Raw genomic sequence first — 18,801 nt, 5'->3', positions numbered from 1 at the left:
TGTCACGCACGCTGACACCAGCAGAGAAGTGCTACTCACAGCTCGACAAGGAGGGGTTAGCTATCATTTTCGGGATCAAGAGGTTTCACAAATATATCTACGGACGGACATTCACTATCAGCACTGACCACAAACCACTGATATCACTTTTTCACGAAAAGAAGCCGGTGCCACAGATGGGGTCACCACGAGTGCAGAGGTGGGCAACACTCCTGAGGGCTTATGAGTACAAAATCATATACAAACCTGGGAAGGAACATGCAAATGCAGACGCACTGAGCAGGTTGCCACTGCCGCAAACAGGGGAAGAGGACGACACAGACCAGGTCCTGATGTTGGAGGTCATGGATGATCCACCGATCACGATTGCACAGGTTGGACAGTGGACAGCTAGGGACGAAACGCTCTCCCAAGTGCTAGCCTGGTGTCTGAAAGGATGGCCAAGAGAGGTGGATGCAAGGTACAAACCCTACAGTCAGAGAAGACTGGAGCTGAGTGTGAAGGATGGGTGTGTGCTCTGGGGGGCGAGAGTGGTCATTCCACAGAGGGGTAGGAAAGCCATTTTACAACAGTTACACCACACACACCCAGGTATATCTAGAATGAAGGGCTTAGCACGTTCGTACGTATGGTGGCCAGGGATGGATTCCGAAATTGAGAAGGAAGTACAGTCCTGCCATACGTGTCAGGAAAACGGAAATCCTCCAGCGAGAGCGCCGCTACACCCTTGGGAGTGGCCTGAGACACCCTGGAGCAGACTGCATATTGATTATGCCGGCCCTTTCCTAGGGAAAATGTTCCTTGTCATTGTAGATGCACATTCCAAATGGATTGACATGTGTACAGCAACTACAGCAACAAGTCAAGTTACCATCGAAATGCTCAGACAGTGCTTTAGCATACATGGCCTGCCCCAGACCTTAGTATCGGATAACGGAACTTGCTTCACAAACCAAGAGTTTAAAGCATTCCTGAAACAGAATGGCATACACATCATCACATCCGCAACATGAAATGCTTATGTCCCGGAGATTGCGCTCCACGCTGGATCTTCTACTACCTGATGTGAAGTCAAAGATTCGTAAGAAACAACTCAAACAGAAAGAACAAAATGACACACACAGTAAGTGGAAGAGTTTTTCTCCTGGTGATGATGTGTACATCAGAAACTACAGTCATGGGCCCCGTTGGATACCCGCGGTCGTTGAGGAGACCACTGGACTTGTATCCTATACAATACAGACCGGAGATGGACGAGTCATGAGACGCCATGTTGACCAAATCAGAAAACGGCATACAACAGTGAGCAGTGACCCGCCCATTCCCGAGGTGACTGTGGAACCTACCAGTCTTCAGGTTCCAGATCCAGTTTTGGAGGCCCTGCTGGCAGACTCTGCCAACACTAGTTCCGTTCGAGAGAAAACGGCTGCTCCTGATACAGCCCAAGCACACCCTTCAGCCGTTGAACAGCCAGATGCAGGAGTAGTTCCACTACCTGTGCTGCGCCGCTTTGAGCGCACAAGACAGTCTCCTGCTTACCTGAAAGACTTTGTGAAATAGTAGTGAGTTCTCTCAAGCAAGAGCAAGAATGCGCTCTGGGACTCACTGGAAGGGTGGTAGTCTACCCACCTTCCTAGTTGTTTCTAATTATGTTCAACTATATATCTGTACATCTTTTAAAAGAATAAAAAAAAGAAAAGAAATGTAAATAATAAGAGGAAAAAGGGGGTAATGTGAGAGTTGCCAGAATGTTTGTGTTAACAGGTTTGAGTACAATGTTACCCATACAGTACGATTGGAATTAGTTGGGGGGAAATACGTGATGTTTACTTAATGGAGTAGTTTTTCTCTTAAGGGGGGAGGGATGTGGTATCCTGATACGCATGTTGTGATTCACCTGCAGTACCACTCCGAACCACAAGAGGGTTAGTTTACCTTCATGGTCATTGGGCATATTACTGTAGATCATTGTTATATTCAGCGTGGAAGAGTTTTACCCGCTATGAAGATGTCCTGTCACGTTCCACCAAATAAAAGGATAACTATCATTATCACGAGTGGTTACGTCTTTTAAATATGGGGATTACCACAGAAATGCAAGGCAACAGCTTGTTTTTCTCTTTCCTTTCAGGGGCAACCTGGGACAAGAGGATTCCCAGGCTTTCCAGTAAGTCCTGACAGTGTGTCATGTTAATACTGTAAATTATGATTTCATGACAGATGAAGAAGCTGGACATTTAGACTTTATTTAATATGCCAAAGACTGTATATAATGTCTCGTAAATCCCAAGTGACACTGGAACAAGTAAAACGAATCTCAAAAAAGTTCACAAAATCTGTTAATTCTTGTATATGTAGTGATAGAAGATTGTAAACTGAGAATTTAGAGTTAGATAATATGCTAATTAATGGCCAGTTCCTAGTTATCTGTAAATTTGAATTCTGAATACTTTACTGACGGACTGTTCCTTGATAACAGAGAGGAAGCCGCCAATGATACACCACCAACTATACTTCATTACCAAATATTTACTTAATATTAAATATTTAATTTGTTGATGTTACAGGTTAAATAACAAACTCGGTTGGTTGTCGGCAAATGGCAAAGTATGATTCTGCTGTTAAATGTGGGGAAATATTGTCAGTGAAAAATAAATAATAATAAACTGAAGTGGAGAAAGTAGGTAATGTGTACTTGTTTTAGAAAGAAAAACTTTGATATATTTTGTATATCATAATGCAATAAATTCCAAACAAAGAAGGTGCAACCCATTTGTGGATCTGTTGGGGTGCGGGGGGGGCCCTTCAATGTTGCTATATCATCAAAGGGGCCTCGACAGAAAATATTTGGAAACTACTGATCTATACTGACACCACCTTTGCGATCTACTTTAACTGCTTTAGTGAGTATTTGTAAACCCCTTCCCAACTGATTATGTATTGGGAATAGCTGGTACAGTATTTTGTCATGCATCTGCTGATCCCTGTCTGTACTAAAAAAATGTTTTTCTTTTCCTAGGGTCCAATTGGGTTGGATGGCAAGTCTGTGAGTTTTCTTAAGTTCTGGTCAAAAAGTGAAATAATTGCTTCTGGGCCTCAATTACTCAATCAGTGGTGACCATGAGCTTGTCATGCGAAGGATTATTGTTGTTATTGCACAAGGTTAAACATGCTATAAATATTTCTTAGAACTTGAGAAAATCAAGTGGCGAGTATTCAGTTGCTCAACCACCTATACTCACTGCTTTAATGTTTACACAGGGACAGAAAGGACAGAGGGGAGACATGGTAAGCAGTCCTTAAATTGTTCATAAACATTTGCACTACAATTCCATCCCCACCAATTATCTGACACCATAACATTTTGAGCACGTTGTATGGAATTTACACCAACCAGCCAACGCAAATGTGAAATGATTGTCCTGATTTATAACCCACAGTGAGTCGCATGCAGTAGGGAAAGGCCATGGCTGTAATTAAAACTATGACGAAGTGAAATGGGTCCAAGAAATGTACACAAACCAAGGCAAACGGACATTTGAAGCCTCACGTATTTGCTTCCTCATTAACATTCTATTTTCCCAAATCACTTGACTCCTATGCCTTTGATATATAAATGTTCAAGACTCCTGATGTGAAGGTGTCACTGTGTATGGTAGCTCCTTCCATCAGTGTGTCAATGGAAGTCTATTGTTCAATGATGAAAGGTAGAGTTGGACTGTTGTGAGTGGTTGGAAAACTAGAAAATGGAAGGCCATTCATTTTGGTCAAATTGGGGTTTGCTTTCTATATATTACATAAGTAAGAACTTATAGGAGGCTATGTTTTTAATGTTTATTAATGGGGCCGTTATGAGCTCCTGTTACTTTTGTCTCCTTCCTGAAGTATTAAAAACTGCTTTGAGGTCTGGTGTAGATGTATAGAGATTCAAAGTGGCTTTGAAGCTGCTGTGTGGGGTGAGCAGCGTTGGTTTCAATCATGTTTATTGGTGTTATTTGTTGTGAAGCTGCAAATCTAAGCCTAAATCTAAACAACCAACTACGGTGTGGTTATCTTTCTGTCTCCAGCGTGGTTTTAAAGAATTTCTATATTCTGATTCCTCAGATTATAACCCCTTGAAGGCTTAAGCACTCACTCACTTGTTTCTTTTCTAGGGGGATCCTGGACCCAAAGGGGAGAAGGTGAGACGTGGTTTGCCATTTTTTGCCGACTTGGCCAAGTAACTCATCTTATAGTTTACCAGCCAGCAGTAGTGGTAGAACAATTTGATTTATTTTAGTTTTTTTTCTGTACTGCAACTACAGATGATTAGCATTGCACGCCCATAAAGTTGTGGGGATTCCTCCTCATGCATTGTCCTTTCTGACCTGATTCTCGAAGACTCGGTAGTCTTGTTTTTCTGATTAAACCTTTCTGTTTTCCTCAGGGCGTATGTGGAGACTACACACACCGGGTATGAAAACATTAAAGTGGAACAAAAAACACTTCACTCATTGTTTGTGCCAAGAATAATTTGCCTATTTGGCAAAATAATGTTAATATTATGACTAGTGCTGAGCAAGTTAACTCCTTCTTTCTCTTTGCAAGAGACAATACTCTTCCACACGGCGGAGTTGACAGAACCAAAGTTGTCAATAACCTGCATCACTGAACGTTTGTTTTTTTATTTGGAGATTCTCTAAACGAAATCCAGTACAAACAGTGAATCCCAATTGAGTACTGAGTACCATTTCACTCTAACAGGGATACTTGTCGCTGGACTTGATTATTGATTGGATTATTGATATGTCATTGATGGATAGACTGTTTATGCTGCTCCCTCATGAAGAAATATGTTTTTGATGGCAAAGAAAACCTATTTATGTTAACATCCCTGTTAGAAGGTTATGATTTTCCATAACAATATAGATAAAATGTTAAGGCTCTGGCAGTGGCCAATACCTTTTAGTTTTGTATTTGATCCAATATTATTATATACATTTTTGTTAACTAATGGATGAATATTTGAACTGCTACTGTGTAGACAAAATACTGCTGTTTAAAATTACTTTATTTCTTTTAAATGTTGGCACAAATACAAGTTTACAATACACTACTTTTAAAATCATTATTGAGTTTTAGGAATTTCGATGTGATTAATCACAATAAATAATGTTAAGCATTGCCCAGCACTAATTATGACTGTACTATTGTTCAGCACAAAGAATTATCCCATCACGCTCCACCTGTATAGTGCGCAATGTACAGTTCCTTCATGTCAAACAAATACAAAAATAAAGCTTTAGGAATCATCACTCATCGCGGCTTGATCGGTTGCACGTTGGCCGAGCCAGAATGAGAAGGTGAAGCTATGTCAATCCAGGTGCACATAGCTGGGATAAGTGTGCGTTCATGGCTTTCTTAAATAGACTATGGTATTGATGACGGATTTACTGATGCAGAAACGGGCAGCATTTTTTATTGCCCACCAAGCAGCAACTATTTATAGAAACTTATGAGGAGGTTAAGCATACAATATGCAAAAAAGGAAATGCAGTTATTAAACAGAGAAAAGGCCTGGCAGACAATCGCGGACCGACTGAATGCGTAAGGATTTAGAAATATCTACTAGGCAAGTTGAATTAAACCCAGCCAAGTAACAATGGAAATTTATTCTTTGCAGCTAGACTGCTGCAGAACAATTGAGGGCAGTATATAAAGTCCCATTCAGCTGTGTTTCTTCCTACACCATGTCTATTTTTGAACAACGTTTTGGATGAAGCATTGATACTGATATTGAGACGTACTTTCAGACATGAGAGGGTATTTTGAGAGAGATCAGAATCCACAGCGAGCCATGCCACAGATGGTCTGTATGGCACTGCGCTTTTCTGAAAACGGCATATTTTCATATGCCGTGGGAAATGTAAATAAAGGCACTATTTGCCTTACTATCAGGAGTGTGTTTTTAGCGCTGAAGTCCTTGGCACACATCGTTTATTACCTTCCCTGGCCACAGAAGGATGTGTTACGAGGATTTCCACATGATTGCAGGTACCATGAATTACAGATTACAAAAAAGTTCAGGTAAACTATGTGAGCAGGCATCTTTTAAGTTATTTCTACATACCATTTGCAAACGTACCAGCCTGCAAAATATTGTTGCCAGGATATTTTTTGTCCAGTCATGTTTGTTCTTGAATGCAACGTGGTTGATCCTTGGGGGGGGGGGGGGGTCCCGAAATGATGTACACAACCAGCTTGGTTCATAAACAACTTTATTTTGCAAACTTAAAAAAAAGAAAAGAAAAGTGAGCTTCCGGCGTCCAGATCCCTCGTCTGACTGCTCTCTCCCCTCCCGCCGGATTGCAACTACTGTTGTAAATGTAGGAGAGACAAACAATTCAATGCAGCTGAGGCCATTTACTCCTCCACCTGGCACCCCCCTCTCTATCCCCTCTGCAGCCGAGCCAAACCACGCCCGCCACCCACTACCTGACTTGGCTGGGGAGACATCCATCCCAACCTACCCCCCTCCTGAGAACAGGAAAGGAAATCAGCCACAGCAATTTGCGCCCCCTGCCTATGGACCTCCTTAACATTTAAAGGCTGTAACGTCACTGAGTGATCCGGGCGTTGGTATCTTTCATGCGGTGGAGCCATTGGAGCAGGGAGTGGTCTGAACAGAGGGGGAATGAGATTCCCAGGAGGTAGTAGCGCCGGAAGTCGACCGCCCACCGGACGGCCAGGCACTCCTTCACTGTGCTGTACCTGGACCGGATCTTATGCACCTTTCCAGGTCAGGTCACTCAAAGGGCTGGTGAGGTCCGCAAAGCCAGGGATGAACCGCCTGTAGCCCCCAAAAAACGCCTCACATCTTTTTTCGCTTTGGGCCGCGGGCAGGCCGCGATAGCTTCCGTCTTGTCCACCTGAGGGTGTACCTGCCCACCCCCAGTGGTACCCCAGATACCGTACCTCCATCCGTCCCAACTGCACACTTCCACTGGTTAGCGGTGAGCCCAGCCTGTCTCCAGAGACCCCAGCATCTTTCACGCCCGTCGCACATTCTCCGCCCAGGTGGTGCTGTGAATAATGACATCATTCAAGAAGGCGGCAGCATATGCAGCGTGCTGATGCAGCACCCGATCCATGAGATGTTGGAACGTGGCTGGGGCACTATTGGGGCAATATTGGGGCACAGCTTATAGAGATGCATGTGGTTGTAAAATATATTCTCACATTGGGTTTTAAATTAGGCCTATTCTTTAGCGTAAATTTCCCAAGATCATTAATTCCCTCTGCTAACTTTTAAGGCAAAGTAGGCTAAATAATACATTATTTTATTTAGTGCTTTACATGGTAGGCTACTCAGACACTTTACAGTAAAACCAGCGCATTTAGCACATAAGCAGCAATAAAACCAACACATAAAACAAGCATGTATGTAAGAGTGTACAACTTTCAGCATTCAGTCGGTCTGCTATACGCCCGGCTTTTTCTCTCTGTTAAATAACAGCAGCTGAAAAATATGCCGCATGTGTTTTCTCGATTTCTGCATCAGTAAATCTGTGATCAATACCGTGGTCTCTTTAAGAAAGCCGTGAACGTGCAGTTATGCCACGTACACCTGGATTGACATAGCATCACCTTCTCATCCTGGCTCGGCAAACGTGGAAGAGATTAAGCCGCGATGAGTGGATCACACTAAGTCAAGCTGCGCCTTTTCAGTTATCCTGGATTTCTTTATTGTACTTTTGTGCAATAGCCCCCAGAACACCATACAAAGGTTAAACTGAAATCCTCTAGAATTGAGGCTTCACGAGACAAGCCACCATTACCAGGTCTGACTGAAATGACCGCTTCTCTGGTGTGTAGGGTCCCTTTGTGCAGAATCTCCCTCTGAAATCCCTGGCTGCCTTGCGCTCCAGTCAGGCTGTGATGTTGAAGGTTTGTGGGTGCCAACGCCCAGATAGATATTTCAAAGCAGGATTTCACCAAGTCGAGCCACAAAGAGAGCCGTTGCTGTAGTGAGCGAAGGCACCCCTCCAAGCCTCTGCTATCCACCCAAAAGATCCATCCGACAAAGTCTGGTTGGGTTCAACAACTTCACTTCGTCACCTTTTCAAAAAATATATAAAAAATGGAATGAGATGAATATATGCATACATAATATCCAGTTAGCATCTCTTTACATTGTTACTGCAGTTAAGTTGAACTGTGGGCCAATATACAATTCAAATGGTTTGCCTTTTGCAAATTAGTTTTCATAAGTTATGCCAATGTATATGCCGATGCTTTTTATACCAAACAATGCTTTTGAGGTCACAATTACAACACAAAAATATATTTTTTCATACAATTTGTATTTCCATTCATTACAAAGACACATTTAAGACAATTTGACAGTATTATATATTTAATTTGTCAATATTGGCAACTCTTGACAGATTCAAACCATTTGTGGTGGATAGCTGGAAATGGTGTGAAAGCAGCGCACTTGCCTACTTATTACATTCATACCCCTACTTATATCTACTCATAAAATTCTGTATATATTTCCATATAAATCATACTATTGCTCTGAACTGATCTAAAAAATAAGTAATAAGTATGTTTCACGATGAAATTACCAGTAGAACTGTAAAACGACTCGTAATAGTTACTTGGGGGTTTTAGGTATGAAGTTGTTATGAAAGTGATGGAAAATGTGGAAATATGTACGCTATGCTATGTAAAAAGTAGGCAAGTTGCTTGCTGCTGATTCTACCTGGGGTCAGTGGGGAAATGTAGCTGTCAGTAGGGCCGTACCTTAACCGTCCTGTCTTGAAATGTATCTGACCCTGCTGGTCATCTCAACAGAAGCGGCATATTGTACAGCCCTGTGTTGGACTATTGGCCACAGTAAGTCTGGAAGTGCAATGTAACTGTACTGCTCTGCTCTCTTTGTGGCAAGACTGGCGCCCAACTCTGCTCCGCTGCAATCTAGGGGCCTGGCTCACTGTTAATGGGGACATTGATGTATATAGACTCTGATGCTTGACAATTTGTAACCAACAGACAGTGATCTTGGATTTTGAATATGGTAAACTTGTTTTCTATTGAAACCAAGAACCATCCCCTTTTCACTCCAAGCCCGTAGTTTGCTGTGCTGGTGCCATTGTTGTCTTTCCTTGCTACAGCCTTATTTCCCCTTTTCTCTCATTTCATCTGGTTTCCTTTTCCCCCATTTCCTTGCGTTTTACTCTGATCTATTTCTCTTTTTCTTCCATATGCCTCCCCCATCTTTCCTCCTGGTTCTACCATGTTTCTTTTCTCTGGCTCCTGGTGACCTTTGCCCTGTGACCTTTTTGCACCGCTGGCCACCTGTGCTTTCTGACTCCCCCCGGCAGATGTTGCCCATCACCGTACGCAACATGCCCTCAATAAGCCCTCTAATCCTAAAACGCCTCAAGGTACAATTCTCTCTGCCCCCCTACCACCCCCTGCTCACCCTATGGATGCCGACCGCCATCATCCGTCGCCCAAACCTTACCCAACCCTCTTTCGCTGTTATGCTGTAATTAACCAACGTTTGGCTGCTACATATTTCTTTCAATAATGCTATGAGTATATATCTTCACCAGGAATACAATTTAATGTAAAAAAATGATGGTAGTTAAAACTATACACTGGAGTTTTAAGTATTGGTAGCGAATGGCAACAAATATGACTACATGCAAAATAGATTGAACAAGTGGTGTTCACCTACCAGGAGTTTAACAATCTAACGATAAAGCATTAAACCACATGTTCTTCCATCCCATGAGTCTCATAAAGTCCTACAGCCATTTCTCTTTTAAATAAAAGACAACATTTAAGGTAGATTTAGCTCTCACCTCTATCGTTCCCTAACCATAGTAACTTCCCTAAAATGAAGTAGAAAACTAGCAAAAAGGTAATTATCAGAAAAATAAGAAAAAGCAAGATGTTATATCTACCAAAATGCAACTCGTTGGCATCTCATTTGCAGAACCTTTAAAATAAATTAATAAATGAATAATAAAATATAATGAGAAATACTAAATGAACAAAAACTCTAGGTTGCTGATAATAAAATAAGATAATCCTGATAATTAATGCAGCATTACGTTTTGCAAAGTTAATTTAACCATATTAGTGGTAAAGAACATAATTATGTATGGAAATTTAGGGCAAGATTGTAGTTATGGCAAATAAATTATGCTGGGTACTGTTAAAAAAGTTCTGCCCTGTGGTTTATTTTAAAAATACAAGATTCTCTAAAAACCTATATCCGGTTGATTATGATGAATAATAGTCAATCAGTATTCACCAGCCGACAAAACTGGGTTTCCATTGAGATAAAAATATAAAGAAAATTTTTTTTAAAAATGATGGAAGTTTTTTCCATCTAGAATATTCCTGTATTGTGGCAAATTTTGCTTTTGGCCAGTTGTCACTGTCTAGAGAATAAAAGCTTCAGTGTGGTTCAAAGAAACAGCAAAAAGGATCAATCCCAAGATCAGTCATTTATTTAAATGAGTAAGATCTTCTTTCTACCCAATTGGATTTTAAAACTAAGCCTATATAAGCTATAGTACATTTGGCTTCAGTGTCACACGTTTTCCATAGCATGCTCTAATCAAAAGCCATTTCCAAGACGGATATAGAAAAAGCCCCGAAAAATATTAAATCCAACATTCACGATTTAAAGGTTAAGATTGAATCGTCATGCTCAAGCATTACAGTAGCATTAAAGCTTGCTTTGCCCCCAGCTAACTTTCCTATCTGAAACATCCCCCTTTCTGCAATTATTTGCGGCGTGGTGTTGTTGTGTTGGAATGACCAGTATAGTGAGGCATGCTCCAGAATTGCAGATTGTAACTTCAGGTTTCCCAGCAGGGTGAGCCTGGAGCGCAAGGACTCCCGGGACCTCCAGGACCGCCTGGACTCCCAGGGACCCCAGGCATTAATGGAGCTAGTGGCCCAATGGTAAGTCCTAGTCTGATTCCAACCAGAAATTCCAATTCTCTCTTTACACTAGTTAAATAGCCAGCGTACACAAGTTATTCAACAGAATCCCCAAAGCTATGCAAACTGATTGTAGGCGACGTGATTTGCTTGGTGTCACCAAGAGGCTGAGTAGGGGAGAAAATCGGGACGCGCTTGCTTCAAAGACATCCGGATGCGGTAACTGTTCACTTTGGTTTTATTTAAAGTATATTTATACGAGCATCGTCAATATTTGCGGTTCACAAAAATATAAACTCCGTCTCTCACCCCCTCTCTTTCCCATTTTACCAACCAACTTTGAAGACGCCCCTTTATCCCTATTGAAGCCAAAAACACCACGTGACTCAATTAGTGTTAAAATCCTTTTTTTTCTAAAAACGTTAACAAGGATCCATTGAAGGGAAAGTCTGGTGCCAGCAGCCGCGGTAATTCCAGCTCCAACAGCGTATTGTAACGGACTGTGTTTTCATGTTCTGGAGCGGCGTTGTACTTTACAGAGTTTTGGGATGTTCAGTGAAGGGCGCACAATGTTACGTCACTCATCTTAGTGCCACCTATGGGGACGCGGGAATTGTTGTTGTTTTGGAGAGCGATGGTGTGTTTTTGTTTGGCGTAGGCTACGGGCGACAGTAGCCTGTTTCTCGACAATAAAACCAGAAGATAAGCACATTGTCCAGAGATTCATTAGCGAGAGTGGCTACAGTATATTAAAGCTCGTAGTTGGATGTCGGGATCGCGCTGAAGGTCCGCCGCGAGGCGCCACCGTCTGTTCCAGCGCTGCCTCTCGGTGCAAGATGCACGAAAGCATTTGCCAAGAATGTTTTCATTAATCAAGAACGAAAGTTGGAGGTTCAGAGATATTGTTAAAATCCACATTAACGTTTGAACAACGTTACCATGGGAGTGAAGAGTTTTCAGAACGCTTAATAACGTTTGATTTAGCACAGCCCGATCTAGTGGATGCATAACGCAGCCCCAGTCAAACGTTTTACTGCAGTATCTTTTATGCGCCTTAAAATCCGGTGCGCTCTATATATGAAAATAGTTCTGAAATCGGCGATTCATTGAAGGTGCGCCTTATAATTCAGTGCGCCGTATAGTCGCGAAAATACGGTACTCTAAATATAGTATGTATAGTTGTTCTAGTCTTGACACTACTCAAAGAAATTGAACAAGATTAATAAATGTGTAATTAATTAGTTAGGGCTGTCAATAGATTAAAAAACTCTTCTGCTATTTCATTGTATTTTATTGTACTGTGTATATGTATATTGCTACTATCACACACATTTAATTTAATCTAATTAAATGAATCTCATTTAATCTAATCTAATTTAATTGCCAATAACAATGACAGTAGCAGTAGATGTCAGAATGGACCACTGCATGAACAACCACCATCCAGATATAACCACCATTTATAGAGACCTATGAGAAGAAAAACCTCAGAGACTTCAGGGAAGAAGCAAAGTTAGTGAATAAAAGTTAAAGTTGACAGTAATAGTAATACTACTAATAGTGTTAGAAGCGGTAGGGGTCAGCCAGCCCATGGCAGAAGGCAGGATCTGGGTCCGCATATAACCATGATCCATAGAAACCTGTGAGGAGAGAAAGCACAGCCAGTCATACAGTTATGACAAGGGCTACCAAACACAGTTGGGATTGAGACCAGGCTGAACAGTATCTCTAACACTCGCAAATGCAAAAACATGTTGTGTAATGTCATCAATGTGTCTTTACCAATTTTACCATCCATCCTATGTGACATGAACACAGTATTTAGGATTATTTAATATGTGTGGCCCCTAAAGAAAGAGAAACAAAGTGAAAATATAATAAACATTTCTGAGGACTGGAAATGGTTTGTCACAAAATCACTTTGCTCAGTACGAACATCCAAACGTTTTAATTTTGGCAGCTGTTTTTTATTTAGTCTTTAGACCAAAATGCTGTTTTAGTCACATTTAGTCATTTTAATCCTTTTAGTTTTAGTCTAATTTTCATAGACGAAAACATTTTAGTCTAGTTTTAGTCACATTTAATAGCTATATTAAAGCCCTTCTCTCCTGGCCCAGGGACCACTTGTGTTGTGTCTACAACTGCATAATAGTCTAGCTTGCAGTACTTAGGTTGTCCATAATATATCCCTTCTAGGATAGGTCTATAGCAGGGGTGGGCAAACTTTTTGACTCGCAGGCCACAATGTGTTATAAAATTTGACAGAGGGGCCAGGAACAAATGGATGAAGTGTTTGTGTGAGCTAATATAAATGACATGTGAAAAATCATTACATGAAATGATTTGGCTTTTAACAAGTAGCAAAGCATTTATTTGCAAGGATATTTAACAAATGTAAAGCTCTGCCGACTTCATGAGAACCAGGGACGTAAACGCAACACTAAGTTGTCTTTGTTTAGTCGTGATGCTTTTGACATGGCCAACGGAAACTTAATGGTCCTTTATTGTTTCCACTGTAAAAATCAATGCGTGAGGCTTCAGAACCCTGCAAGCAGTTTATTATTTAGACTTGTTTGGAGAAGACTACTGTAACGAACGGTCTCATCCAGCTGAGGAAACGCTAGCTACCGTCGCCAGAAAACGGAGCAGCCAGGTCTGCAAGAACATCTCTGCTGGCCGACCAGCCCAGAGCTGTTAAACATGTCTTCATCTCCACGTTGCCTGCTAACAGTTAGCTAAACTGAGACAGCTGAGCTAACTCAAGGAAGCAAATTTTTTCAGATCCGTTTTCGTCACGTCTTTGTCATGGGAAAAAGGTCGTTAACGAACATTTTTCATAGTAGTTTTTGTCAACAAAATTAACACTGATCCAAACCGGAGCAATCTCTCGACTGAACTGAAGTCTGTATTGCAGCCAAAGACAACTTTCACCTTTAAATGTCATCTTCAAGCCATTTAGTGGAAAAATGTCTGAACTCTAAGGCTTTCACAAATTGTCAGGTTTTGGTATACTTGATTTTCCGAAGCACGTTTTCTTATTTCTTTTAATAAATAAAGTTCAATAAAGTATATATTATCTATCTTCTGTCCGCCTGTGGGAGTGTGCTCACCTGTGTGCATGCCCATGCTCGGAACTACAGCACGCGCAGAGAGCAGTGCAGAATTGTAAATGTAAAATAACCTTCTAAACTTTCTTGGGAGGCAGAGGCAACACACCCCCAACTTACACTCATCCACTTGACAATGCAACTAGGGCTGGGCGATATAGACCAAAAGTCAAATATATTATAGTATATTTTGGCTGGATATCGATATACGGTATATATCCCGATATTTTCTCCACATTAAAAGGAAAGAAAACCTGACGCAAATGTCAAAGCAAAGTCAAAGCCAAATATGACATGTCATCAGTCGTTTAATTGAAACCAGCTATTTCAGTAAGGAGTTGCTAAATCAAATAAATAAAAATGAATAAATAATAAATTACATTAAACAATAAACAAATGCTCAGCCGTTCAAATAATATGTAAACATAAATAGTGTATAACAGGAGTATTTTTTGAAAACAAAGCTCCATAAGGTGCACATATAAATAAAACATATCTTGTTTTCATCTCCCAGTCTTGAATGAAGTGAACTGTCACGCTCATGTAGGGCTCACACCTCCTGCTCGACCACATATCGCTGGTCAATGCAAAATGGGTCACATTAGCGAGCCGGTCAGCAAGGCTCTGCCTGACTTCAGTATACATTTTTGGCAGTGCTTCTCTTGCAAAGTAGTTGCGACTGGGAAGCTCATATCTCGGGTCAATCGTTTTCAGGAGCATTTTGCGCACAATGAGCAGCGCAGCGCCAGCCTCACTGCTCATTTTAACAGATACGTCACAACATCCGGGAGTTTTTCGCGCGTCATTGACTTAGCAGGCTGTGATTGGTAATCGGGACTGGAGCTGTGCCGGCCGGGACAAATCAAAATTGCCCATAATTCGGGATGTCCCGGGTAAAACGGGACGGTTGGCAGCCCTACTGTAATCTGTTTATGGCACTCCCTACATATAACGTTGTTTTGTTGCTCATCGGATACTTTAAATCCGAACCATCTTGAAATTACTGAACCACTGCTTTTTTTTTACGAACCAATTCCTCCTCCGCACGCTGCGCAGACGTTGTTGCTTCCTCCATGTTTGTTGACGTGTGTGTCCCTGCCCCTCCCCCCTCTGCGCGTGAACGAGGATGGGCGGGGCGAGGGCGAGAAGCAGTGCAGAGCGCTCCGGGTCGGCAGCTTGCTTTCAGAGCGCAAATTGAAATATATCGATGTATGCGAAATTGTCTAATTTCATATCCCATTCAAAAATATATCGATATATTCGTTTATACCGATATATCGCCCAGCCCTAAATGCAACAAAATGAAATAATCCTAAATGGTTAGCACGAAGGTCAGTTTATGGTGTAAATTTGTGTTCTGTCTGCCTTGTGAGGTAGGCCCCTCTCCTGATTTACGTTGTCAAAACATACACTCACCGGCCACTTTATTAGGTACCCCATGCTAGTAACGGGTTGGACCCCCTTTTGATTGATTCATTTAAAATCAAGAGATGTTTAATCTATAACATAACGTAAAACAGAACTCAGTGCAGTCACAATCTGAATCACAAACAAAAATATTGAATAGTCAAACCTAGGGTTGAAAAGGGGTGGAAAGTTTCCACGGGAATATTGGAGAAAGAGTGTAAAGAAGAGTTAAAGCCCCGTTATTGTTGGACATGGCTACACTCACCATGATGCCGACAAGCCGAAGTTTTGTATTATAGTATTGGGTGCTCCCTCCTTTTGCTTGACGCACGCTCCTGATCTTGAATCTAGAATCGATTGCTCTTCCTTGAGATCCCGGATGTTGTGGTTGAATTATTTGCGGTTGAATTATTTGCAGTTGAATTTTGCAGTATTTTAACATTGAAAAACATTCAAATACATAATTTTAATGCATAAATATTCAGTGCTAGAAATTCAATCACATTTTTCTTTCAAAACCCGATGACACAGATTTACTTCTATATAGAACACAAGTACAGAGTATGATGCGAGGAAAAAACAATGGGGGAAAGTTGATCTGTTTCAGGGTGATAAACCACGCCCCTCTCAATTGCATCGGGCGCGAATACGCGATACACTGGAACCGACCACAAATGTACCCCGAGAGTTCTGCTGCGCGTTTATAGCGTCTGAGTGCAACTGACAGTAAGGACATTGATGAGGTCCAGGAAGAAAACATTTAGAGAAATGAAATGAAATGAATGAAGGTCTACTCACATAATATCAAAAAAGTAAACAATGTAATTTTTAAAAGTTGTATTAGAAATGTTTGCATGCATGTCTGCTTATGACAATGTAAATACAGTTAAATTACCCCAGAAGTTCCAGTTTATTCCTGCTAATTCCCGTGCAAAGTTTCCAACTGAATATCCCTGGAATTTTGCAACCCTAGTCAAACCACACAGAGACTTATTATTTTCAATCCAGTGTTTAGATTTTGGAGTAATTCCAACATTTTGTCTATATGTCATCAAAACCATTAAACCCCAGGATTAGCTCAGACCACGACCAGAATCCTCATACTAGATTTCCCGTCCATTTTTCACGGTTTGGTTCTCTTTCCTGTTTTATTTTGTAGTTTCTTGTCTCTCGTGTCTCTGGGTAACTTCACTTCCTGCCTTGTCTTGTGATTGCCTGATTGTTTCCACCTGTGTCCAATCACCTGCACCTCCCTAGTGTATTTAAGCCCTGTGTGCCTGTTGTCGCGTCATTGTCTATTGTCAGTCGTCGTTGGTGCACGTTCTTTGGTTTTGTGTTTCATTAAAGAGCACTCTGTTCGAGAAATCCTGCATTTGAGTCCTTCCTGCAACCTGCACCAGCTGCACCCCGACACCATTACTCCTTTTTACTATTTACACATGAAATCCCTGAAAAGAAAAGCAGTTTAGCTATTTGGATTGCTTTGACGATTTTGTTTCTTCACAATAGGTTAAACAAAAAAAGCACTTTCAACTACAAGACCTGAGTTAAACACTCTGAAAGTGTTGTAGTGTTGTATTTGAATATTCCAATGACATCGTTGAACAGGTACGGTTGATTGTCTCGTAGATTCTGTGTAAGTGTTTGTGCTTTTTTCATACAGGGTAAGCCTGGTGAACCAGGCAAACCCGGAAAAGACCCACGGGTAAGCTTCGGTTCATTATGTCCTCTAGCTTTATTCTTCCGGGATCTTCGCATTAGCTAAAGTTTGTTGGTGTGACATTAACCGTCTTGTGATTTCTATATTGTTTCTGCAGCTTCTACCGGGACTTAAGGTAAACATTGTCCTCCTCTTCACCAAAATAAAAGTTTCGAAAAATTTCATTGGTATCACTTTGACCTCTAATAACTACATTATAAGAGACAAATGCCTTAATAAAGCCAGCAATGAAACAGGGAGTAAGTTAAAATCTTTGCATCCTTGCAGACCACCCCCACCTACACAACAGAAGCTATACATGTCCCTACTTTTTTAATTCACTGGCCTGGATACTTACTTTTAATGCACACACTTGTTTTATCTCTATAGGGGGAGCAAGGTGTGCCAGGACAAAAGGTGAGCTATCTTCTGTATATCTCTTTTGAAAAAATATTTGGAAAGTGGAATTCAGGATGTGCTTGGTTTGGCTAGGAAATAATAAATCCAGTGCACAATCTGTCAATACCTTTTCCGTGAACAACTTTTCAGGGAGTATAAGATGTGTTTTCCACGAAAGACATTGCATAAGCATCTATTCCCCTCTGTTACTGTGGACTGTTTCATGTGTCACTGCAGGGATTAATGCAGTGTTTGCTGTCAACTTTTAGTAAACGTTATATTATAGTTGCCCTTTTGTCCCTACCTAGGGGGATCAAGGTGATGTTGGCCCACTAGGTCCTGAAGGCGTGAAGGTATTCCACCAGTTTTCCTAACTTTTCATGTTTAACTGTTATATTTTATTTTTCACAACGAATTTGGTATCAAAAGTTTGAAATTAAACTGCAAGCAAAGCTCAGGTTTTCGTTTCATCTACCCTTACTTTCTCATGCCGTATGTACAGTAGAAGGGATTATGGGTCATTGTCAATATTTCTCTTTTCCATTATTTTCTATAGTGGCCTTGAAGGGATTGTTTATGTAGAAAATAATACTGTAACAGTCTATTTACAAGAGTAATAACAGACATTTTTCAGCACTTTTCTGCTGAAATAGTTTAGACTACTTTCCCTTTGCCAGTAGACAACGTCAGATAGAATTGATAAAACAGGGTTGGCAGACAGTAAAAAAAGGGATAGGCATAAAAGAGCATTGATAGTGGAAGCTGCAAATCAAAAAATGTTGGACATCCTCTTTTATAAGAAACTCCTAACATTCCATCAATGAGGTAGACTGGGGTTTAAGGTGGTAGGGCTCATGCACCTTGAGCCACGGCGCCAATCTCAGTTATGGAGTAGCTAGTAGTGTTTTTCAGAACAATAGCTAATGCAACAGTTCTGTCTGTCACTGAGGTGGTGAAGGGCCGTTTGCAGATGGTAAGGGCAGAGAAAAAGGGCTCTGTCAATGCTTTGTAAATATATATGCACCTAATCAGGGGCCAGAAAGAGTCTGCCTAATTATTATGCTGCAAAACAAGCTGCAGAGCTGCAATCAGGAGCAACTAATCATTGGAGGGGATTTCAACTGCAGACCCACACCCGCAGTCAGCTCAGGGTATCCAAGAAATCATCACAACTAGATCTGTTGGATACATGGATGGTGAAACACCCACAAGACGGGCAGTACACTTTTGTTAGAATTACGG

General features: G+C 41.2%; 1 protein-coding gene across 21 annotated transcripts in view; it reads left to right on the top strand.

Annotated features, from left to right (window-relative positions):
• The window catches only part of col13a1 (collagen, type XIII, alpha 1), a 147,565-nt gene that overhangs the window by 81,973 nt on the left and 46,791 nt on the right, over positions 1-18,801 (top strand). For 12 of the 21 annotated variants that reach the window (XM_062566397.1, XM_062566389.1, XM_062566390.1 and 9 more), the window contains exons 4-15: positions 2,132-2,167; positions 3,020-3,046; positions 3,262-3,288; positions 4,155-4,181; positions 4,427-4,453; positions 7,855-7,926; positions 9,369-9,431; positions 10,876-10,968; positions 17,125-17,166; positions 17,279-17,296; positions 17,551-17,577; positions 17,868-17,912. In XM_062566397.1, coding sequence (XP_062422381.1) covers positions 2,132-2,167; positions 3,020-3,046; positions 3,262-3,288; positions 4,155-4,181; positions 4,427-4,453; positions 7,855-7,926; positions 9,369-9,431; positions 10,876-10,968; positions 17,125-17,166; positions 17,279-17,296; positions 17,551-17,577; positions 17,868-17,912 — 504 coding nt within the window. Of the gene's footprint in view, positions 1-2,131; positions 2,168-3,019; positions 3,047-3,261; positions 3,289-4,154; positions 4,182-4,426; positions 4,454-6,318; positions 6,779-7,854; positions 7,927-8,838; positions 8,881-9,368; positions 9,432-10,875; positions 10,969-17,124; positions 17,167-17,278; positions 17,297-17,550; positions 17,578-17,867; positions 17,913-18,801 lie in introns of those variants that run through there. The other 9 variants (XM_062566387.1, XM_062566393.1, XM_037465553.2 and 6 more) reach the window with 9 other exon arrangements.

Source organism: Pungitius pungitius, chromosome 13 (genome assembly GCF_949316345.1).
Source record: "Pungitius pungitius chromosome 13, fPunPun2.1, whole genome shotgun sequence".
NCBI classification, from domain to species: Eukaryota; Metazoa; Chordata; class Actinopteri; order Perciformes; family Gasterosteidae; genus Pungitius; species Pungitius pungitius.
Note: the sequence above shows the minus strand (reverse complement) of the source record. Positions and strands in the feature narration are given on the sequence as shown.